The sequence below is a fragment of the Thrips palmi genome, unplaced genomic scaffold (genome assembly GCF_012932325.1).
Source record: "Thrips palmi isolate BJ-2018 unplaced genomic scaffold, TpBJ-2018v1 HiC_scaffold_15, whole genome shotgun sequence".
In the NCBI taxonomy this organism is placed as follows: Eukaryota; Metazoa; Arthropoda; class Insecta; order Thysanoptera; family Thripidae; genus Thrips; species Thrips palmi.
This window is the reverse complement of record NW_023144624.1, coordinates 10,985,007-11,008,277: the sequence shown is the minus strand read 5'-3', so window position 1 is coordinate 11,008,277 and position 23,271 is coordinate 10,985,007. Positions and strand designations below refer to the sequence as shown.

Below are 23,271 nucleotides of genomic sequence, written 5' to 3'. Positions count from 1 at the left end.
GGACGGCGGCAGCCCACACAGCTGAGGCGCAGGGCACGGCGGGCACGTCTCTATTTATACCGCCTTGTTTACTAATCCCGCGCAGCAGTTTTACGCGCAGTACACGACGAGGACGAACCCTGCCTGCCGCCAAGGCGGGGCGGGGCGGGGCGGGGCAGGCCGCCGGTTCCGTTCCAATCCTCGGACGCTGGACCCGCCTCGTCGCGGTGACCCCCGCGCTGCTGGCCGCGCCGCCCAGGACCGCGACGACGACGCATCTCTGCGACGGCCGGCCGCGGCGCCGAGAGCAGCGCGTCAGCCGCGTCGGGAGGCGGCCCGCCGCGGCGCGGCGCCGGATGGGTTGCCTACGCGCGGGCCGCAGGCGGACCGTCGCACCGCACCGCGCACCGCACCGCGCACCGCACCGCGCGTCCCAAACGACGCTCGTTCACCTTGGCCGCGACGAAACGGAAAAAAGGGTAGGGGGAACCGTAGTAGTTGTTGGTCAGCTGGCAGTAGGATAGAAACGGCAGTCTTCGTCCAGATCTGGCGAGCGACGACCGCCGGCTTCGGTGAGTGCGTCATCTAAAGCAACTGTCACTGGTTGAAGAAGGCGCGACGTCGATACTCCTCGGCACGCGACAGCATGGCGACAGGCAGCGGACTGTCAGCAGTCCGACTGCGGACGGCATGCGGTGGGTGTCCGCACCCATAGCCTTAGAGCGCCACTCTGCACTAGAATGCGCGTAAAAGGTAATGCATCGTTGCATTCAAAGCGCGGAGTGCTCACGACATGCGCAAAATGCGCTGAAAATACGATGCATGACATTGTACGTGATTTTCAACGCAGAGCGCTGGGCCGTCCCCAGGCGTGGAGGGTCTCCAGGACCACGCCTCGCCGCGCCAAACTTTGTTTCGCAGTGTGGCAGCGCCCACATGTGCGCGAGTGTCAGTGTCAGTCGTTGTCGGCGTGCTCCTATTGCGCAACCGCTCGTTCCGCTTCGCAGTAGCGCCAGGTCCGCCGGGCCAGATCTGGCCGCTGACGCGGTGCGCGTTGTTTATCTGGCTCTAATCAGGTTCTGGCCGGTTCTGGCTGGGGCCCCGCGAGGTGGGCCGCTGCTTATCATGCCAGTCGACGCCGCGCCGATCGCGACCTCCCGCACAAAAGCCCGCGGCCGCCACTGTCGGCGTTGGGACCCCGGGAGACGGACGCCGCTGCTCGCAACTCTCAAGCCACTCACTTTGCTCCAGGAAGATGATCCGGACCGTGGACTCCAAGGCGGGCTGGTGCGGTCGCGGTGACAAGAAGCGCGTGTTCGAGAACCACAAACCCGTCGTGTGCTACGACAAGCCGCCGGCAGCGCAGGTACGGCATTAGTACGAGCAGAGCAGACCACCACTAGAGTCCTGGATTTAGTGGTGAAGAGAAATCCTTGCTTTTGGCCACTACGTTGAGTCGCGTGGGTTTTTAGAGACTGTCCTCACGCTCTCCGAGAGCAACGCTTACTTTGAAACCTGTAGCGCTTCTAGCGCCTGATAGGTAGGCCTCCGGCTCGTCCAGCAACGCACCGGTGCGGAGACGGTGGCCTACACTGCCCCTGCCGGCTTCAGGGGCGAGGTAGGCCACCGTCTGCACGCCCGTGTGGTGCGGGACGGACTGGTGGCCTACCTCACAGGCGCGAAAGGGTGCACAGGGCGGCCGCCGAAACCTCTCGGCGAAACCGTGGTGCGACTGACGTTTCAAGATACGCGTCACCCAGGCATAAAAGACCACAGCGTCAAGATGACCAGGGAAATAGAAATGCCGAACAGACTTGGTAACGCAATTTGCTGTTAGTCACCGAATGGCTGACATGGTTTCTGCTCCAGGTTGACCGGGCCGAGTATGACGGCAAGAGGAGCGCCGCACTCCTGGGGGACGTCGTGCAGGACTTCGTGGTGCCCAAGAGGTCCGCGATGACGTGGACCATGCAGCAGGGCGACCTCTGCCGCATCACTCTGGTCGCGGGATCGCAGGTAAGCCAACTGACGAAGTGACGACGACGACGACGACGACCCAAAAAAGGGCCAAGTCTTTGAAGGAGTCCGCGTGCCTCTGCAGGTGGGCGACATGAACTTCTGGAACCTGGACAACCCGGCCGAGCGCTTCTACTCGGGCAAGACGCGGCAGCTGCACTCGTCGCACCTGTCCACGTACGACCGGCTGTGGAGCGTGCTGCCCTACCTGCGGCCCATGGCCACCGTCGTGGCCGACTCCATCAAGTACGGCATCGACGCGGACGGCGCGGGCGTGCACGACGTCATCGGTGAGCAGCCAGCCGAGCCGAGCGCACGCCCGAGAAGACCGGTGGGGGCGGCCGGAACTCTAGACGCGTTTTGAGCTCCAGAGGCGCAGAAAAGGACTCGACGTCCGTCTTCGTCTCTCAGATGGACTCTGGCTCTGAGTTGTCTCTGTGACCCAGGCACACGCTGCGACGACTACACCTACAAGCTCATCACGGGCGAGGAGCGCTGGGGCTCGTGCCACTCGTACCTCACGAAGGCGGCCAAGGAAGCGGGGCTCAGCGAGCGGGACGTCCACGACGTCTGGAACATCTTCATGTGCACGGGCTTCACCAAGGTGCGTGTGATCACGATTTCAATCATCTCGGTCCGTCCTCAGGGTGTCCCCGTCGCACAGTGGGTCAGAAGACCGGCGGAGGTGGCCAAAACTCTAGACGCGTTTGGAGCTCCAGAGTCGCTAAACTCACCTGAAACCGACTTGATCTGACTGTTTGCTGCAGGACACCCACCAGTACTTCTGCAAGCCCAGCCCGGCGCGGCAGGGCGACTACATCGAGTTCATCGCCGACATGCCGCTGCTCGTGGGGCTCAGCACGTGCCCGCAAGGTGACTCCCTTTCTTCTAAAAGCGAATTACGCTTCCTTTGCGTCTTCACTGTGCTGCTATTTTTGTTGTTTCTTTAAAGGTGATGTTTCCACGCCTGTCGGTCAGGTAGTACCTGAAGAATTGTGTCACCCCCTTGGAGTGCAAGTGTTCAGAGCCAAGTGACAAAAAGCGGCTCAAAATTCCTGCTTTTATTTTTTTTAAATCAGATAAACGATAATTTTTCAATAAAAACTTCAACATCAACGCATAATCTTTTTTCTCGAAGCCTATCACAGATGCCTGGCTTTTTAAGAAATTACTGGCTGATTTGATCCAACAGCTGATGGGTCTACTGATTTGACTTATTGGTTTTTAAGGGTTTACATGAAAGCCCTAAAAAGCGCCACTGGGCATGTAGAGCCTTTTGCAGAACTCGAAGGAGGAGACTCGAACGCCGGTTTCCCGGCGTCCCGGGCTGGGGGTCGACGACTCTACACCACGCCTCCGTCTCACTGTTCCGAAGCGCGACGACGAGGGGTATCGCCACTTTCGCCGCCACTACTCCCCGCGAGCGGCGACGCGGCGACGCGCTTGGCCTACATCCTACATCGGAGTCTACACCCCGCACGTCGCGCGCGGACTGCGCCAGAGGGCGCGCGCTACCTCGCGAGAGTGGGTGGCTCGCGGGGGCGGCTGGTGGCGGGGAAGGCGGGAGGGGGAAGGAGGGGAGAAGGAGGGGGAGGGCAGCGACAGCAGAGGGGTGAACAACCCCACCGACTCGGCGGACTCGGCCAGCTTCACCTCCGCAGGCCTCAGCGTCCGAAAGCGGGCCGCGAGCGCCGACCTCGCGTCTCCGTCGCCCCCGGGGCGTCGCGAGCCGCGCGAGCCCGTGGGAGGGAGACGAGGGGCCCGGCCGGCGCTCGGCCACGCTCGGCTCACGCTCGGCCACGCTCGGCTCACGCTCGGCTCACGCTCGGCTCACGCTCGGCACACGCTCGGCTCACGCTCGGCTCACGCTCGGCTCACGCTCGGCTCGGCTCGGTTCGAGATCGCGGCTCGCGGCGGCCTCTCCGTCGCACCCGTGAACATGGAATGCGCGAATGCGTTCGGAGACGGCGGTGAAGGCGGTGAACCTCCCCGCCGTACGTTCGGGTTCGGGAAACCAAGGGACAGTCCGGGACCAAGACCTTACTGGGGCTGCACTTCCTAAACGCTGCAAAAAGAAATTCCCTCCCGTCCCCGTCCTTCCGGGCACTCAGTGTCCTTCATGTCTCGTAAATTGCGGCGGACAAAGACACTGCCATAAACATCCGAAATTTGGAAAAACGGACAAACGAAAGGGCTGTTTATCTTGATCGACGATTCCCTCTCCAGGCATGTTTTTCCCTCCGTCGCTGGAGCTGTGCCGGGGAGGGGATGTCTGTTTGCGAGGTGAATGGGGGAGGGGCGGGTGAAGGGGCGGTTGAAGGGGAGGCGGGGGAGAGGGTGCGTAGGGTTGGGCTCGTACCGGGCCGCGTTGGGAGTCAGCGCGCGAAATGGCCGCCCCCTCCTCCGCGCCTCCCCGCCGCCCCACAGGCCCACCACCCCTTCACCGCCCCACCGCCCCTCAGCGCCGCGACGCTCCACCGTGGCTCCACCAGGCTACGCCAGCTACGCGGGGCCTAGCTGGGCGTCGCTAGGCGCCGGATCGATATGCGTCCGGGGGGTGGTCTCCGCGGCGCCGAGGCAGCCGCCTCTCGCGTCCTTGTCGCACTCGTGGCGCCGCGGCCGCCGCGCGACGGAGAGAGATGCTGCGCCGGGGGGTGGGCCCGGCCTGCCTCTGCCCGGGGCTGCCTGCCTGCCTGGCGGGCTGCCCGGCTTGCCGCCTGGCGTCAGAGCGCGCCGCGGCACGTCGCAGGCAGCGCGTCGCCGCGTTGGTCGCGTCGGCACCGAAACCCGAAGCACAGCGTCGAGGTGCAGCCCCGGCACACCCCGCCCGGCTCGGCTTCAAGACCCTCCTGGTGCAGCATGGCGGCGCGCCGGTAGCGGCGCCGTCGAGCGCCTCGGCCCGCGCGATGGCGAGATGACGCTGGCCGCGGAATGAGCCTGAGCTTCCGGACGAGGGGGCCCGGTCCCCCGGCCCCCGGCGCCGTCCCTTGGCGCGGGGCTGGCGGGGCTAGCCGGCCGCGGAGATGGACTGCCGCCGTGGTCCTGGCGGTCGTCGGCGTGCTGCTGCTGGTCAACGCGGTGGCCGGCGAGACCAACAAAAAATGTGAGTAGCGTTTTTGGGTTCCCTAACCTCTCTGTGGTGCGCCGGCCGGAGTATTGCCGCGGCGGCGTTTCGCGTTTCGCGCCCTGGCGGCCGGGCGGCCTGCCAGGCGGCCTGGTGGAGCGCGGCGGTGTCGCGTGCCTGGCCGCGGCATCGCATGTCGCGCGGACGGGCCGGCGGGCCGGCGGGCGGCCAATCATGGCGGGAAACAGAAACAGACGCGGACTTGGCGCCCACTCGGCCCACTCGGGGCAACGCAATGCTTGAGGAGGAAACACATTGTTATGGGGCGTGGGGCGCGCTGCACGCACAGAAGTCCCGCCCGCATTTTTACGGATTGTTGCGTGGTCGAGTTGTCCCCCTCTTGGTCAAGCCGGACCAACTATGTGACGGAGCCGCGGACTCCTCAACCAGCCGACTGTAGCTGAGGGGATGGAGAGATTAGGGGCAGTGCAGCGAAGAACACTCACGTTTTGAGAGCAGCGGTCGTGCAACCCGGTCCAGCGTGTACCCATTGCAACGCGGTGCTGTCTCGCAGTGTGGCAGCCGTGTGGTCGTGTTGCTGCGGTCGCTCGGACGCCACGCACGGCGCGCGGCGCACGGCGTGTCAACAAGCGCCATTTCAAACACCGCCGCCACCCCTCGCCCTCCCCTACCCGGAGGCCGTTGGCTGTCGTTGGCACTGTGAGGCACTGCCGGCTCAGCCCCGCTCTGCCGCTCTGCATGCGTGTACACTGTATTATTCGTCGCGCAGTACAGGGTGTCGCGCCCCGCGCAGAGCCGTTGGCAGCATGCGGGATGGCCCCGATGGCCTGATGGCCCGATGGCCTGATGGCCCGATGGCCCGATGCCCGCCTAGATTCCCCGCGAGGCTTTCCATTCGTTTCCCCGCGAATTCCGATGGGGTATTACGTGATTGCGCAAGCGTGATGCCCGCTGCAGCAGAACCAGGCCCTGGTCCAGGACCACGTCCACGGCCTCGGACACGACGGGGACGTGCTGCGCGTCGCGTCCGCCGCCCCGCCCCCAGCGCCGCGTCACTGCGGCCGTAATTTATTTTGGCAGTGTAGGGCCCGTTGGGTACAGGCAGCAGCAGCAGCTCGCCAGTCAGCCAACTGTGCATAGGTTGGAGGGCAGGACTATTTGTTTCAATTTGCCTGCCAGCCCGGAAGGCAGTGGGCGGGGGCCGCGGGGGCCGCGGGGGCGGGGCAGAAGGGCGCATTTAGTGCGTGCACTGTTTTTCGCTGTTTTTTCTGCGTGCCGGGAGCGGGGCGTAGCCTGGCTGGCCTGGCGTAGTCGTGGCGCGGCCGAGATGTCAGCGGTGGAGAGGAGGGCTGGAGGATGAGGGCGGTGAAGGCCGCGCGGAGACAAAGTGCCCCTTCCCTTCACTGCGGCCCGAATTTTAGAGTGAGCGAGGCGTCTTGTGCCCGGTGTGCGCGTCGGACCGTTCGTCACACTGGTTGAATGCTGGCTAGCCGACCGCCCGCCTCCAGGATAGATCCGGTTAAGCACATCGGATAGCGCGTCTGATTCCCATTCCGAGCGGCGCGGGTTCGATCCCACCCGAGTGCCGCTATACTTTTTCCCTGCTGAGCCATTGTGCGGCCGAAGACCTCCACTCCACTGCCATCTCCGCTCGAAATGCAGTGCAGGCCCGTGGACTCCACGTTGGCGGCGATAAAAACGACAATGTCGCTCCGCGCACCGATTACCCCCGCGGCCCCTCCCCTCCCCCACCCCCTCCGCCCCCGCTACAAAGTATTATCCGCTCGGGTTGCAAATTTGCCGCTCAGAGTTCAGAAACGCTAAAAATACGTAGCACCGCCGAAAGATAACGCGCCTCGGTCATAAATTGAGAGAAGGCCACGCCAAAAGTGCCTGCCGGGTTAGCGCGAGCGAGCAAGGCTCTGTTCCGACTTTTGAACTGAGGGACGCGTCGACGCGTCACACTGCCACGCCACTGCAAGGCGCAGTGACTTGCAGGTGGGCCAGCCAATGACGGGTTGACGGCGCGGTCGCGTCTTGACGTTAACGCGCCAACTTTAATGAAAGGTTAACGCCGTTTTCGCAACGGCGAGGCGGTCGTTTCGGATCGAGCAAGCGTGAGTGAACCTCCCCCGCGGCCGGCGGAGAGCCGCGCTGCTGTAGCCTCGATCCTGCGGCCTCGGTCCGAGTCCCGGGGCCGAGCTGGGCCGAGCTGGGCCGAGGGTTGGCAACAGTTGCACGTCCAATGGAAGACTCCGCGAGGCCGCAGGCGGGCCAGGCAGGGCGAGTGGCACCATGGCGACGCGGCGTGCTCGGCGGCATCCCGCTTAGATTCTAATCAAATTCCGATTCCAAACATTATTTAATAACCTTCTCGATGGGACGGGGCATGGCGGCGCGGACGAAATTAAAATGGCATCAGAGGCTCGGGGGAGGGGGGGTTGGGGGGGATCTCTCTAGGGCCAAAGGGACAGATTGGTAGCGAGCAGCAGTGGCGCGGCAGCAGCGGCGGCAGGGGCAGCAGCACCTACCCGTCAGTCACTAATGAATATGTAGCCGCTGCGGTGGCGGTCTTGGAGGCGGCCGACGACCGAGGTGGATGCTGGCGGTCTTGGAGTGGAGGGGCCCGGCTGGCAGTGGCGGCACGGCGGCGGCGGCACCTTTCGGCGGCTGCACGAACGGGGTAGCAGGCGGATTGAGCCGGGTGGAGGAGGGCCACGCGGCCGCGCTGCCTGGCGCAGTATCTTTTCCCTCCTTATTTCACGCCACCCCGCCGCCCCGCCGCGCCATCGCCGCGTCGGTAAATGAGGAATTTTATCTGTGCAGCGGGGCGGCCGGGGGCGGCCGGGGTGCGAAATGGGAGAGGCAGTGGCCGAATAATGAAAATGCCTCACGCCACAACAGTCTTCGAAGGTATGAGGCATTGCGGTGAGACCTGGAGGAGCCAGCCAGAGGCGATGAAAATCAGACTCCGACTCCGGGCGCCGCGCCGCGCCCGCCTCCTCCTCCCCGCCCTTCGCTTCCCCGTGATGTATGACCCCGGCACCCCGGCAGCTGAGGCTGGCGTCCGAGGGCTTATCTGCTGGGCTGGTGCCGTGCCGCGCCGTGCCATACCGTGCCGTGCCGTGCCGCGCCGCCTTCAGCCGATTAGCCCTCATCGCCCGAAGGCTCACGCGTCGGACGTGACTGCAAAACTTTCTCGCCTTTTTATGCCGTCGTTCCCCTGTTGTCCTTTTTTCGGCGTGCGCATGACACTGTGCCAGTGCGCCCCCTCCCCTCCCCTTCCCCGTGCCGTGCGGCGCGGTGCGGCGTCCGGGGCCGAGGTAGGGTCCTCCTCCTGAGGGTTGTGCAGCAGCTCAGCCCGACCCAGCCGGCACACTGATTCGCCGGGTCTCTGTCGCACTCACGGGGCGCACTGGAAGGGTGCAAGAGAGACCATGGGTCGGCAGCTGGCCGCAATCGTCGTGGTGGCCGCGGCCGGGCCGGGTCGCCTCGCCGTCGGGCTCCTCTTTTGCCTTTGCTCTGCCTTTGCTCCGCCTTGCCTCCGCCTTGCCGTGGTCCGTCTTCGGCTTCAGCTTCGGCCAAGGCTTCAGCCAAGGCTGCAGCCTCCCTTGGCTCTTGGCTCGCCTTTGGCTTTTGTTATCCGTCCAGGCCACTTCCCTTGGCGGATGCTGGATCTGCGTGGCGCGCGCCGAGCCAGCCGAGCCAGCCCGGGCCGTCTCTTTTGTGCCAACGAAATATGCGCATCGCAGAGTCCCCCTCCCCTTCCCCGCCTCCACGGCACTGCCATCGGGCCCATGTCCACCCCAGCGCCGCCACCCCGCACCCCGTCGGCCCGGCCTGCCGGTGCCCTTCCTCGCGTCGTCCAGGAGCCGGGCCGCCAGCCGCCGCCAGCCTGTGTCCTGGGGTCTCCTGGAACGGCGGGCGGACCTGGGGTCAGGGTCCTGGGGCACATCGCCTCCGTGGGGCGCGGCGGCGCGGCGCGGGCACGGTGCCAGCGCTGGCGGTGGAGGGGCCGTGCCAAGGGCTGTGCGCTGCCGGGGCGGGGCGTGGGGCGGGCGCAGGCGGCCCGGGCCGCGCGAATTAGAGACCGCCAGGGAGCGCCGCTAAATCGTTTTCCCCTCAGCGATGAGCCGCTGGCGGCGCAGTGCGCGTCCGCCGCCAAACCGCCAAACCAAAGCTGCCAAAGCCGGCCCGCGGTCCGACCTGCCTTGTCTCCCCGCCTTCCCCGTGACGTCACGCGGCACGGGCGTGCGTCTTTGCGGTGCGTGCTGAGGTCGATAATATGCGCTGGGCGCGACGTGCGTCGTGCGTGGTCGTGCGGCGGGGCGACATCCTGCCCGGCGCGGCCCGGCGTCACGCTGCACGCCCTGCACGCCCTGCACGCCCTGCACGCCCTGCACGCCCTGCACGCCCTGCACGCCCTGCAAAGCCCTGCCCCCGAGGCCCCCCGGCCCCACGTGCACGCCCTGCACGCCCTGCAACGCCCTGCACGCCCTGCACGCCCTGCACGCCCTGCACGCCCTCACCGAGCACGGCGACGTGGTGTCGCTATCGGGTACCGCGGCGGGGCGCGGCCAAGTGGCTTTGTCATCATAGTCGCCGTGTTCCGCGTTGGCGGCGGAGCGGCGTGCATGGCGCCTCAAATCAGGAGGTGGGGTGGGCTGGGCGGGGTGGTGAAAAGAGCGCCCCCTCCCTCCCTTCCCTTTCGTGTCGGCTCCCTTCAAACTGTTCTTTTGGCAGGTCGTTGAAATTCCTGAGCCGATGGGCAAAGCCCTGACACGATCCCTGCCCCCCAACCCCCTCTGGGGAATTGATCCCTGAAGCCGATCCCACGATGCACCCCACCGATCCCCGGGCCCCGCGCGGTCTTTGTTGCGTCTTGTGGTGGCGCGGCTGCGGGGTGCGGGCGCGAGGGGGATGGAACGATGGAGCGGCGCCGAGCGTGGCGGGGCGTGGCGGGGCGTGGCGGGGCGTGGCGGGGCGTGGCGGGGTGGGGAGAGGCGGGGCGGGCGGCGGTGTGCCGCTTGCGGTGGCGACTGATAAAAATCGGGCCAAGGGAAGAAATAGAAACACGGCCGAACTACCCCGCCAAGCCACCGGCTGTTACTACCGCTAGCCCCCTCCCCCTCCTCCCCTCCCCTCCCCTGCCGTTCCCCCCGCAATAAGAAAGTCACGCAGCGCAGACCCAGTCCGTCTTGTGGCCCTGCTGCCCGGGCCGCGCCTGCACGGCCCCTGCCCGTGGCCATTGCCTGTATGGCCCTCCCGCCCCGAACCGGCCCGCTTAGTTTTCGGTCGACTTTCGATTCCCAAACCGTTCTCTGCCCAAAGGAAAAATGCAAAGAAAAAGCCCGATAACAATCATGTCGGAACAGGATGATACATTTTAAGATTTAAAATAACTTTCATTTCTTTTCACGGCTCTTCTCACTTGCTGAAAATCACAAATTGCAAATTGCTATGCTTGAGTATACCAAAAACTATCCTGAACGTCATCAGTAAAAAATTAGAACGGCCTTGGATTTTTCTTTTTTTTACGAAGGTGCTTCCACCTTGGGGGCTTTCAACGGTGTCTGTGGTCTGTGTTAGGAAACGTGACTCAACTACTATCGACAGTGAGCAGACCAAGCCGATCAAGCAGCGGACCGGCAGCGGCGGCAGCACACTGTCTGGCGAACGCGTGCAAGAAACCAGCGCCGCTCAACGCGCGAGGCCGCGAATTTGCGCGCAAAGCTGTTTTGGCGGCGCGTCTTCCTGCAGCTTTGGCCATCTGGCCCAAGTTACGGAAAGGAGGGAGTTAACAGCACACGCGCGGCGGGGCGGGGCGCCGGGGCTTGTCGGCCAGGCCAGAGGGCTCCCGTCGGCTTGAGTCGGGCTTCGTGTCCAGCGGGAGGGGCGGGGGAAGGTGGCGAGTGAGGGGTTGGGGGTGGGGGGGGGGGGGATCTCCCTGCTCCGTGTCTCGCCTTCTCAAGGACCCCGCTAAGTCCCTCGGGAAGGATCATAATGCGGCCATTTTGACACACCGCAAAACGAAAATAAGAAATAAAAGCACGGAGTGTGTGAAAGCGGCGCCGCCGCGTGGCTTGGCCATGCGCCCCCCTCAACTTTTTCCCTGGGAAAATAACTTTGGACCTCGGGGTTTAGAATCTCGGCGGGAAGGAAGGCCCACGGAGCGCCGCTGGCTGCCCGGGCCGCGTCTCGCGCAGGAGGGAAAATGCAAGGGAGACGCCGGGCGGCAGATCCAGGCAGATCCCTTCGGACGGCGGGCGGGGGGCGGGGCGGGGCGGGGTGGGGCGGGGTGGGGCGGGGCGGGGCGGCCGGCGCAACTTGGGGAGCTCTTTCCGCCGGCCGAAAGGGCGGGGCGGGGCGGGGAAGGCCTGGCCAGGTGAATTAGCCGGCAGGCCTGGGGGCTGGTGCCGAAGACGTCTCCCGTCGCTGTCTCGCTCACGCGCCTAGGGGCGTTCCCAAGGGGTGCGAGAGAGACAGAACGACGACAGCGGAATCAGCCCCCCCTCCTCCTCGGGCAAGGGGCACCGTGGCGGGACGCGGCGACGAGTCGCTTCCGGATGATTATGCAAACGTGTGGTGCCCGTGTTTGTAAACGGCAGGGCCGGTGCCGGTGGCAAGTAGGTACCGAAAGCACCACACTGGTAAAACTAAAGCGTAGTTGTACGCCTCATTCAAGCGTACAACTACGCTTCAAGACTGTACGCCCTTCTTGAAGCGTACAACTACGCTTCAAGGCAATTCCCCCATGCATTTAGATAGGAGGAAAGGAGCGCATGAACTCTTGTACGCTTGAAGAAGGGCGTACTGGCTGTACGCTTCACGAAGGGCGTAATACTACGCCTAAATTTTACCAGTGCAGGAAGTGCGCGCGCAGTAGGCTGTCTCTCTCGCTCTCAAGGGGCGTCCCCTATAGGAGCGAGAGAGACAGAGCGACGGGGCCGCGGACCGCGGGCAGAGGACGCGCAATAAGGGCCTCGCAATCGCGGCACCGCGGCTGCATTCCTTCTCTCGTTACGCTCGTTGCTCTCGTTACGGCTGAGTTGATCCGAATTCGGCGCGCGTTTGCCTGGTTCGCCGCGTGCCGCCGGCGGGGGCGCGTCTGTCTCTCTCTCTCTCTCCCAAGGGCAGCGCCCCGTGCGTCGCCATGCGTGCGAGAGAGAGCGCGGCTCGCGTGCGCGCCGGCCCTTACGGTAACTGAGAGGAGTGTCGGGCGGAAAAGAGAGAGAGAGAGAGAAAGAAAGAGAGAGGGCCGCGGGAAAGAATGCCTCGCCGTTATTTCCGATTGCAACTATTGAGGGGCTCAGGGAAACGAACGTGTGTGCGAGGGAGAAAGGCCTGTGTGTGCGAGTGTGCGTGCAGCAGAGCGAGAGCAATTGAAGAAGTCGCCCACATAAAAGGGCGCACTTTGTTACTTGCGATTACTTTATTAGTGCACCACACAGAGCACTGCGGGGACTGCACCCGCGGGTGGAGCGTTGTATCGAGAGCGGGGCCGTGGGGACGCGCCGGGCTGCCGCGGCTGCCGGTCGAGCAGGTCATGGTATCGGACACCAATAAGAGCGAGACGGCGTTCCGCGCGCTCTCTGCCTCTGCCTCGCAACTAATGCGGGTCCAAGTATGCCGAGCGCAAACTCCCACTCCTTCTCCTCCTCCTCCCCTGCCGCCGCCGCCGCGCCGCCGCCTGCGATCGGGAGGGTAGGCCGGCCCGCCCGTCAGCGCCAGTGTATGGTTTGCCTACCCCGCAGCCTCCAGGCGCTTTGGACTGCCTTTGCCGACTCGGTCGCGCTCCGCAAGTTGGCTTGCCGGCACTGAAACAAAAGCAGTGGCCAGGACGGCGCAGGCTGTGGAGGGGAGGGCCTTTGTGCCGGAAAGTCTCGGCGATGAACTCGAGGAGACCGCCATTTATATCGCATCGGGCGGGCCGACCTGGCCGAGACCCAGCCGAGACCCAGCCGAGACCCTGGCCGAGACCTGACCGAGACTTGGCCGAGGCCCAGCCGAGGCCCAGCCGAGGCCCAGCCGAGGCCCAGCCGAGACCTGGCCAAGGCGTGGTCGAGACCTGGCCTAGGCCGAGCTGGCTGTCAGGTTGCTATCAATATTTGCCGCGGCCGACCCCAAGGCCTTGACCGCCTCGACCGCGACCACGTGCTTGCCGACCCCCCGACCCTGCGGCCGACCCATCCTCCGCCAGCACGCCGCCAGCGTGCCGCCAGACGGACGAGACGGGGACGCCACAGCTCGCGCTCAGCACATCTCAACGCCGAGCTGCATCCATTTTTAAAACTTTTTGAACCCCTCCCCTCTCCCTCCCTCTGTGCCCCACTCTGAAGCGGAGTGGCCTGCGACTCCATTAACTGTCACCGCCCGGCGCGGCGCGACCCAGCGCGGCCCAGCGCGGCGCAGCCCGGCACACCCAAGCTCAGCGAAGTGCTTGACACAGTTCTAATTAGCAGAGTACTGCCGCGCGGGGGGGGGGAGGGGAGGGGGCACGGGGATGAAACCATGAAACAAAGTCCGAGAGCCAACTCCGCCCCAAAGTCCCTCTCCACTGCCCGGCCGCTCCCCCGCGCAGCTTCGCTCTTCATTTTTCACGCCGTTTTACGGTGCAGGCTCCGCGCTCCGATTCCGTACCGAGTTGATTCGTCCGGCTGGCATTGGAGCCGCGGGCCGCGGGCCGCGATGGGCGGGACGGCCGCCCTCCGCGCCGCTGCTCTTCCGCTGCGCCCGCCGCCCGTCCGCCCGCCCGTCTGTCTTTATCTGGTGCGTCGCGTTGTTTCCGGTTTCCGGGCTGCGGTGCATATTGGGCCGCCGGAGGCCGGGCCGGAGTGGCGCCGTGCCCGCCGTGCCGCCGTGCCCGCCGTGGCGCCCGGACGGGGAAGGGGGCGGACGGGACGGCCCGGACGGCCCGGAGGTAGATGCAGCTTGTTTGTATTCGGTTCCGCCAGGAGGGCGGTGCCGGCGCTGCCTTCCGGCCGGCTGACCCGCGAGGCCCCGCCAGCCTTGCCGCCAGTGGGTAATCGGATTCAGCTCACATTTGGCGCGGCGTGCGCTAAAGCAGCGGTGTGTATTTCACGTTGGCGGGGATGGAGTTGTTGATCTACGGGGTGCGTGTCCGCCGCGCGTTCCTTTCAATAACCGCCCCGCCATGTGTCTTCTCCTCCTCCTTCTTCTCCTCCTCGTCGGCCTGCGCGGCCTGCGCGGCCGGCAGTATTAAGGCTCGCTCCCAGCGAATCGAAAAACGCGGAAACGCGGCGCCCCGCTTTTCTAGAGAATGGAAATTGAATGGCGTTCTCCAATTTCTTCGCCTCTGTCCTCTTTTTATTTCTGCTTCTTCTTCTTTTTTCCCTATTTTGTGTCGGGCGCGACGTCATCGATTTCCATACATCGGGCCGGAAACATGATCCAGGTCGGATCAGCTGAGGTCGCTTGTGTATCTGATGGGATGGGATTGTGCGTGTGCGTGTGTGAAAGTGTGTGTGTGTGTGTGTGTGTGTGTGAAGGCGTGCGTGTGTGTGAGAAGGTGTGCGTGTGGGTACGGTGCGAGGCGGGCCCGGGCGCGTTTTTCGGCTGGGTGCTTCCATACAGTACGTCGGACCCGAGCACAGGTAATCCTGCCCCCCCCCCCCTCTACCCCCCGCCTCCGTGTGGGTGACCCCCCGCCCCTGCTCCACCTCCACACATTCTGCACTGACACTCCGCGCCTGTAGCCTGCCTGTAGCCTGCCAGACACGGTAGGGGTTTGCCGAAAATCAATCATGAATCAATCTGTGAAGGAACACGCGCGCGGGGCTTAGGTTGACACACACGCACGCGTACACAATCTCTCTCTCTCTCTCTCTCTCCTCCTCCTCTCTCTCCCCTCTCCTCTCTCCTCGCCTCCGCCACACCCACACACACACACACATTGCGAGAGCGCACTTTCAGTCGCTTACCCAGGACGCCACCGCGCCGCGCGGCCCGCACACTACACACACACACACACACACACACACACACACACACACACACACAGAGGCAGCAGTACGTGTGCAGTTCCACACACCAAGTTTCCCCTCCAATTTAATTTTCCGGAGTCCCAATCCGCAGCGTTCAGTTCAGCAGAGCAAAAGGGCAGTCCGGGAGGAGCGGAAGACGACGCGGAGGAGGAGGGGGAGGGGGAGGAGAGGGGTGAAGGAGGAGCGAGAAAGGGGAAAGGGGTGGGGTGAAAAATGGCGGCAGGACAAAACGTGAAATGAAGAGGAACCGACAGGGCCACCAAACTGAGGGCCCGGTGGGGTGGGGTGCGTTGGCTGAGACCGACAGAGAGTGGCAGCTCTGCCCCGCCCCGCCCCGCCCCGCCACTCCACGCCATGTAGTATTTGTCTGGCGATTGGCGAGGCTATGGCGACTTGTTCTTTCATTCCGACACATTCGTCGGGACATGGGGGCCGTGCGGGCCGCTCCGCGCGGCGAGCTCAAAAACAGAGAAGCGGGCGCGCTACAACGGGGATGGGCTACCCTTTTAGAAAAAATTTAAACAAAAAAAAAAAGAAATAATCTGAAAAAAGAAATCCGTTTTCAACCAAAGTTTAATTGTCGCACAAGCGTCCGTTGCCGCTCTCGATCTTGCTCTTTTATTTCGCTTCGCGAAATTTTTGTGGGTGCGTGTAAACTTTGGCTCCCTCGCGGTGGGGGTAATGGTTGAGGTCGAATGCCGTTGTTGGCGTTGTTGGGTTTGCGGCCAGTGCGATTATCTCTTCCAGTAGAAGGCGCACGGCGGGGTGGGGGGTGGGGGTGTGGCGAGCGAGGGGAGGGGGGCGGCGGGGGGCGGCAGGGGGCAGCAGGGGGCGGACCGGACGGAAGGGGAGGCAAGATGAGAGATTAGGGTATCGGCGAGCATCAAAGCCGCGCTGATGGATAAGGGCCGCGGGCACGCACTGTGCCTGCACTGGTGTCTGCACTGTGCCTGCACTGGTGCCTGCACCGTGTCTGCACTGTGCCTGCACTGGTGTCTGCACTGTGCCTGCACTGGTGCCTGCACCGTGTCTGCACTGTGCCTGCACTGGTGTCTGCACTGTGCCTGCACTGGTGCCTGCACCGTGTCTGCACTGTGCCTGCACTGGTGTCTGCACTGTGCCTGCACTGGTGCCTGCACCGTGTCTGCACCGTGTCTGCACTGTGCCTGCACTGGTGTCTGCACTGTGCCTGCACTGGTGTCTGCACTGTGCCTGCACTGGTGTCTGCACTGTGCCTGCACTGGTGTCTGCACTGTGCCTGCACTGGTGTCTGCACCGTGCCTGCACTGTGCCTGCACCGTGTCTGCACTGTGCCTGCACTGGTGCCTGCACCGTGTCTGCACTGTGCCTGCACCGTGTCTGCACTGTGCCTGCACCGTGTCTGCACTGTGCCTGCACCGTGTCTGCACTGTGCCTGCACTGGTGCCTGCACCGTGTCTGCACTGTGCCTGCACCGTGTCTGCACTGTGCCTGCACCGTGTCTGCACTGTGCCTGCACTGGTGCCTGCACCGTGTCTGCACTGTGCCTGCACTGTACCTCTCATATGCCTCAAGTTTTGCCTGCACCGAACCTTGTTGTGCCTGTACTGTTACAGGCGCGGTTTAAGTAGTCCCCAACAGGGGATTGTGTATATTTTTCCTACCTACAGGGGTATGTGATGCTGGGTGCCTACTATCAGGCGTTTTGTGAATCTCACAGGAGGGGGCGATCGGCCCCCCTTAAACTGCACCTGCACTGTTTTACCTGAACTGTGGCTGTTGTGCCTGCACCTTCCTGCATGTGCCCCCTTTTCCCCACCCCTTGGGCCTGCGCGGCCTGGGCTACTCCGAGCCGCCACCGCGGCGCCCTTCCTGTTTTCTCTCGGAGCTGCTCCTTCGGCACTCGTTGCCTGTCTCTGGGTCTGCTATCTTTCCGTGCTTTTCACGGCCTGCGTTGCCTCTCTGCGGTGCCTGCACATTTCTCACGGCTGAGCTGAGTTCTTCTCCTCTGCTCCCCTGGGGGACTGGTGGTTCGTCCTCTTGCTCTCTCGCTTTGCAGACGAAAAGAAGAGGAAGTGAGACAATTCCCGCCCCACTTTACGGCTATTAAAATGGCCACTCGACCGAGCAGAAGAAAATTGTGCGAAAAAATGGAATAATATAAAGGCCCCCGCTCTAATTGGATTTTTTTAAAAATAAATATTGTGGGCGTTGTGTACACAGACATTCAAAGTCGTTTTCCCCGGCCTCGCACACTTGAATACGTATTTTCCACGTTTATTCATGAACGAAACAAAAATACATTATGAGTTTGGAGTGGCGCGATGAAAAGAAAGAAAAAAAAGGAGTCTGCAAACTTTTGCTGCCGCTTCTTCCACGGCTCTCTCTCTCTATCTCTGTCTCTCTCTCTCTCGCTCCTTCTCTTGAGATCACTATCGAGTTGGCTAACTGTAAAGCATGAGGGCTGCCCGGCTGACGCAAAAATGTCCCGAGGCGGGAATAAATACCCCCCCTTCCCCCTCCCTTTCATTTCACTCCGTGCCGCTCCGCGCATGTACGAGCAGACGACGCCGCGCCACGCTTCGCTATGTCTGCCGGAATTATACGAGACCGCCATTCGCTGGTCGTAGTGTAGAAGTGGTGCTTTGCGCGCCGTATTAGGCCAGGAAGGGGGAGGGGGGAGTGTGATGGATGTAAGTTTGATGTTCTTGTTCAGTCCTCCTTCTAGTTTACATAATCCGGCCGGCAACGAGGTTTCGGCAGCGAATGTGCGGTGGTGTCTCCCCCTCCCACCGTGCGACACCTGCAGCTCTGTCCAGGCCGCTGCGGCGCTGCGCCGGTGCGTAGCGGTGCCTGGCCCAGCCCGCCCGCCGGCCTGGCGGACAAATTATTCGATGAGCTTTAGCTAATCCCCGGCCGTCTCTAAGCCGCGCGGCTTAAGTGCGGCGCACCGTGGGATCCTTGACAGGTCCTCGGAGACTCGGGACTCGGAGGAGGCGACTTTGGCGCAACAGTGTACCGCCGCTACCGTCCCGCCGCCAACCAGGTGGGACTGGCCGGCGGGCAGGCGGACCCGCTGGCTGTCACGCTGGTGGACAGACAGGCAGACGGACAGATGGACAGACGGACAGACGGATAGACGGACAGATGGGCAGACGGACAGACGGACGGGCGGATGGCCTTCCACCTCGCTTCCCTGACACCCCGCAGATAGCTTCATTTTTGGTGCTCGTCCATCAATCTGAAACGCCCCCGCTCGAACCTGACTTTCTCGCGCGACGGGGCCACCACCAGCCCGAACCCACCGCCAGCCCGAACCCACCGCCAGCCCAAGCCCACCACCATCCCAAGCCGCCCCGGTCACCGAAACCAATCGGCAGGAGTGGCATGTTCAGCGTCGCTCCGTCTCCTCGTTTCCCTCGGCCATCAGGCTTGACGGTGTCATACCGCGACTAAGGTGTCCCGGTGGTCCCCCATAGGCTGCGTGTCTTTGTTTTTTGTCAAGTTGCTTTTCGGTTCGCTCCGGAAAGTTGGCCTCGACTCTCCCATGATTGGGGGAAGGAAGGAAGGAAGGAAGGAAGGAAGGAAGGAAGGAAGGGAAAGGGGAGGGGGCTACCACCTCGTCCCTCTCCAGGGGACGTTTATGGAGAAGGCTCCTTTGCATAATATCCCGAGGATTTTATGATGAAGCTGGAATTTTCCTAGAGTGATCGTGCCGTCATGGGACGGCGGGGAGGCAGGCCATGAGGCAGGCTGGGAGGCATCGAGGAGGGGGGCCGGCGAGTGCAGGTATAGGAAAGGCCCTAGTCCCGAAAAAAATGTCGGCTTTTCCTTTGATGAGTCAGTCATTTTGTACACGACGGCAAAACCAGAGGGTGAAACGGGGCTAAACGAATCTCATCCGTAATTTCTGGTAAACTCGATTTTCGGTTCTCACTCTTTTCGCGGAGCCGTATCTGCTCTCGCCTTTTGGCGGAGGTTCGTGCGGGGCGCCCCGCACGGTCCCGGACGCCGGATGGACGGCCGGCCGGACGGACGCGGCGCTCCTATCGCCTGCAACTCATTCGCATACACTTGCCGAGTAAGACGGATTCGCGGGCACGCCATCCCGGCCGGCGGAGTGCGGGGTCAGCTGGGGCGGGGCGGGGCGGGGCGGGGCGGGGCGGGGCGGGGCGGGGCGCTCGGAATCCCCTATCTTGGCGAGAGGGCTCCGCCCGCCGCTCCGCGGGCTCCGCGGGCTGCGCCTGTTCCTCCCCTCCCTAACGTATCGGTTCTGGCCAACTTTTCTGACCGAAACTTGCCGCGCCCGTCGCTCTCCTTTCTTCTCAATACAACCTCAACTTTTGCCGGCGACTCGCCATGACCGCGAGTTTGGAGCGGGGCTGGGGGAGGGGGAGGGGGCGGGATGAAATGAGCGAAGCGAGAAAAACATTAACTGTGGATGAAACACTCTGGGAGCGTTTCTTTCACTGCGCTGCCAAGTCCTCCCGATGCTATGATTGGTTGAAGACAAAAAGAGGGGAACGGGACGGGACGGCTGGGCGTCCCCGCTCTCCCCAAACAGACCTCTTTCTTCCCGGCTCGTCATTTGTTTGCTGCAAAGTTGGCCTTTCCACCCCCGGGCTGCCCTGGGCCCTGGGCCCTTCTGCACTGCCGAGGCCGGCCTGGGCTCCTACACAGCAAGACGGGCGGACATGTCTGCAGTCCAAGTGCATGGCGGGCCGCACGGCGCGCCTCGTCCGCGGGTTCAAAGACCCCCGACGTCGAAAGCGAAACGGCCGAGCTCAGTCTTTTCGAAAGCTGTTTGAAGGGCCGGTCACGAGCCGCGAGTTTCGCCCAGCGAGTCACACTCGGCGGCCGGGCCGCGGGGGCGCTAAGCAGCGCGCTGATGAATTTAACTAAAGTCAAGTTGGCTGCATTGCATCTTGATACGTCCGGCAGTTGATTACTTCCCAGGGCTACCAACCACGCGACGATGAGTCCCCCTCGCCCTCCTCACACCCTGCCCCGCGTTATGATGAATGGCCATGATTTGCGTCGGCAACTCAGCGACCTATTTCGTGAGCAGAGCATCAACACCCTGCCCCCCCCCCTCGCGCCGTCCGCCTGGTCATGGAGACCATCATTATTGTCGGGGGACGCGGGCAACCAGCGCGACGCGCTCCACTGTGGCAACGAAGCCGCTTTCGGTTCTCTCGCTTCGCTCCGGTCTCGACCGATTCGATTCCGTTTTATTCCCATCGCGTTTCTTCTCCCATCACGCCCGTTCACTCTCTCACTCTTTCCCGAACTAATTGTCGGTGGCGTCAGCTGGCGGTGTGACGAGAGGGCGGCACGGCCGTGCCACGGCGCCGAGGCGGCAAGGCGGCAACAGGGCCAAATTGTTACAAATGGCCTTCGGTCAGCGCGCCATTTTTCCCACGCCCAATCAGCGCTCGGGATTCCGTCCACCCTGATGGCATGGAAGTGGCGGCGGGTGGAAAGGGGAGGGGTTGTTCCCAGAGGTGTGTATACTTGGAGAATTACTCAGGTCTCGCCGCGCCGCCGCCAGGGCCGCCAGCCTCAGGCCGAGCCGAGTCATGGAGCGCGGGGCGCACAGTGGGCCAGAAGACCGGCGGAGGCGGCCAAAACTCTAGACGCGTTTTGAGCTCCAGAGTCACTAAACAGAACTCGAATCGAACGTGTGACCCCATCAATGGATTCCTCGTTCGGAGAGCAATCCATTGGTGGGGTCACACGTTCGATTCGAGGCCTGTTTAGCGACTCTGGAGCTCAAAACGCGTTTGGAGTTTTGGCCGCCTCCGCCGGTCTTCTGGCCCACTGTGGGGCGGAGGGCGAAGCGTGGCGAAGCGCCTTGCAGCGAGCTGCGGTCCGCACGCCGCGCGCGCCAGTGGAGCGCGTGGCCTACCCTGGAATGCGCGGGCGCTCCGACGCACAGTGCGCCAGAAGACTGGCATCATCAGAGCTGCTAGGCCCGGCCGGCAGCCAAAACTTTAGATGCGTTTTGAGCTCTAGAGTCGCTAAGCAGGACTCGAACCGAACGTGTGACCCCACCAATGGATTCCTCTTTCGGAGAGCAATCCATTGGTGGGGTCACACGTTCGGTTCGGGTCCCATTAGCGACTATGGAGCTTAAAACGCGTCAGGATTTTGACCGCCTCCACCGGTCTTCTGGCCCACTGTGCGATGCCGCTCCGCTGGCATGGCAGTCGGTCTGCCTGCGTGCGTCGGGTCAGACGCCAGCGGGTAGCCTCGTCGAAGACAACACACGACACACAGACCGCACGCACACACCGCACACACAGCACACAAGCAAATACAGGCGGCTGTCTTTGACGTCGGTGGCGACGCAGCGACATGGGTGCCAGGGCGGCTAGCGGTGGGGCAGGAGGGGGGGGGGACGGGGAGCGTGTTGGAGGCAGTGCGGGGCTGTGAGGGCTGCGCGGCCGGGCGAGGGGGTGCTCGGGCGCGGGGGTACTTTGGCTGGGTTTTCGCGCTGTTTGCCCGAGTTCGACATGGTCAACACTCCTTGCGGGTGACTGCCGTCACCCCCTCCCCCAATTGGTCGTTCGTTATAACGAGACGCGCCGCGACGCCCCAAGCTGTCGTCGCCCACACTGCCACACGGCGGCGGGCGCGCGGAGGGCGGACGTTTCCGCCAAGTTTTGTGTTATTTCTGCATCGGAATTCAATACCGCGGATGCCTCGCGGATGCCTGGCGGCGCGGCGCGGCGGAACGCGGAAAGCACCGGGCGAGTCGAGCGCCGTTTTAAATTGGCGTGATTTTTCTCCCCGACGAGAACACGTTCGGGTCAACGGAGACCGGGGCGGCCGGGGGCAGGTTTAGTCCGTCGCGCGGGACGCGGCGCACAAACTTGTAAATAAAATAAGCAAACGACTGTGAAACTGGCGGGGGAACTCCGACAGCGAGCCGCCTTGCGGGGAAGGGGGAAGGGTTCCAGTCGCGGCTCCAGCAGCCTGGCAGGCTCCAACTCCTGGAGGAAAAGAAAGAGGAAGCGCGGAACGGCCGGGGAAGCACCGAGTCCGGCAAGTTTGTTCCAAGGTGGCGGACATTTTGTTCCGGATGACGACGGCGTGTTGGCGCGGCCGGTGCCTGCTCTGCTTCGACACCCTCGCGAGCGCGGTGGTGTTCGCGTTGCGGCGGTGGCCGCGGTGGCAGCCGCCCACGGATGGGGCGCTCTTTCAACGGCGCCCAGCATTTCGGCTGCTCTTCCATTTTGTATCCCACTCTCCGGTTTTAGCCGCGCGCGGCAACCGCGTGGAGGTTTCTGCCGGCGTCTCGCCAAACATGAAGCAAAACAAAAAGAAAAAGAACAGAAAAGCAAAACAAAAAAGCGGCAGGGGGTGAAGGCTGCGGGGAAGAAAGAGAGCTCGAAATGAAAAGGGTGGAAATGAAAAGGCCGGCGGTATGTGGGGAAATAATGGAAATAATCGCCCTTCTTGTTGTCGGTGAGGCTCTGGCTCCACTGTGCTCCGCGAGGCTGCCGTTCGCTGCCGCTTGCTGCCGCTGCGGCAGTGTTCTCAAACGGGCGGTCCGGCTCGGCCCACCGCCTAGGCAGTGGACGATGATGGGCCGTCGGTCTCCCGTCCGAATTTTGCGGGACACGTCCGAGGCACCGAGCTGGGTTCGGCTGCCTTCGGCTCGGCTGCCTCTGTCACCGGCCGCCGGCGGCCAGTGGACCGGCGGCGGAGGTGTGATCGGCGCTCGACGAGCGAGCACATCTTGCGTCTCTCTCGCACTCAAGGCGACCAGTGGGTTAGACAAGGATGGCTGCCGAGCGGCGCGCTGCCTTGCCTGGGATCGAACCGACCGCCGCTCGCAGTGAGCCAGCGCGTTGCGAGCTCGGCTACGCAGCCGAAGCCAAGCGTGGTGCCGATCGGAGCGGGTTGTGCGACGGCCCGCTCCTCTGGACGGTCCGGGCCGCCACCCGGCCCATGCTCAGAGTGGTGGGCCGGGCTGGGCGCTCTGGCCAAGCAGCGCCAGGACGGGATGGGCCGAGCCGGACCGCCCGTTTGAGAACACTGCGCTGCGGTAACTCGGACTGCCGCCGCTGCCGCCCTGCCCGAGGCCCCGCCGGCCCGCTGCCCGCCGATGATGGCGGCGGAAACCGCAGCGAGATGGATGGGCGGCGACGACCCCCGCCGCGGCGCGCCGCCCCACCGGAAACAGGGGGTCCGGGGGCTCCT

General features: G+C 63.6%; 2 protein-coding genes across 3 annotated transcripts in view; both read left to right on the top strand.

Moving 5' to 3' along the window:
- The first annotated feature begins 425 nt into the window (after nt 1–425).
- LOC117641154 (uncharacterized protein C11D3.03c) lies at nt 426–3,111 on the top strand. Of its 2 annotated transcripts, none has more exons than XM_034378289.1 (7): nt 426–551; nt 1,231–1,345; nt 1,849–1,995; nt 2,081–2,285; nt 2,442–2,599; nt 2,763–2,868; nt 2,948–3,111. In XM_034378289.1, exons 2-7 carry the CDS (start codon nt 1,235–1,237, stop codon nt 3,028–3,030), a joined length of 810 nt encoding a protein of 269 aa, XP_034234180.1. In that variant the 5' UTR covers nt 426–551; nt 1,231–1,234; the 3' UTR covers nt 3,031–3,111. The 2 variants fall into 2 exon arrangements, with proteins under 2 accessions (XP_034234180.1, XP_034234181.1); XM_034378290.1 differs by lacking the exon at nt 426–551 and adding an exon at nt 599–732.
- Nucleotides 3,112–4,887: 1,776 nt separating this feature from the next.
- Nucleotides 4,888–23,271, top strand: part of LOC117641426 — a 40,697-nt gene continuing 22,313 nt past the window's right edge. Inside the window, exon 1 of the mRNA XM_034378723.1 lies at nt 4,888–5,098. Coding sequence (XP_034234614.1) covers nt 4,927–5,098 — 172 coding nt within the window. The 5' untranslated portion in view covers nt 4,888–4,926. The remainder of the gene's footprint in view (nt 5,099–23,271) is intronic.

Coding starts and splice junctions, on each gene's coding strand:
- LOC117641154 (XM_034378289.1), top strand. CDS start 1,235: ATGATCCGGACCGTGGACTCCAAGGCGGGCTGGTGCGGTCGCGGTGAC. Junction 1,346..1,848: donor ACAAGCCGCCGGCAGCGCAG/GTACGGCATTAG, acceptor TTTCTGCTCCAG/GTTGACCGGGCCGAGTATGA. Junction 2,869..2,947: donor GCTCAGCACGTGCCCGCAAG/GTGACTCCCTTT, acceptor GTTTCTTTAAAG/GTGATGTTTCCACGCCTGTC.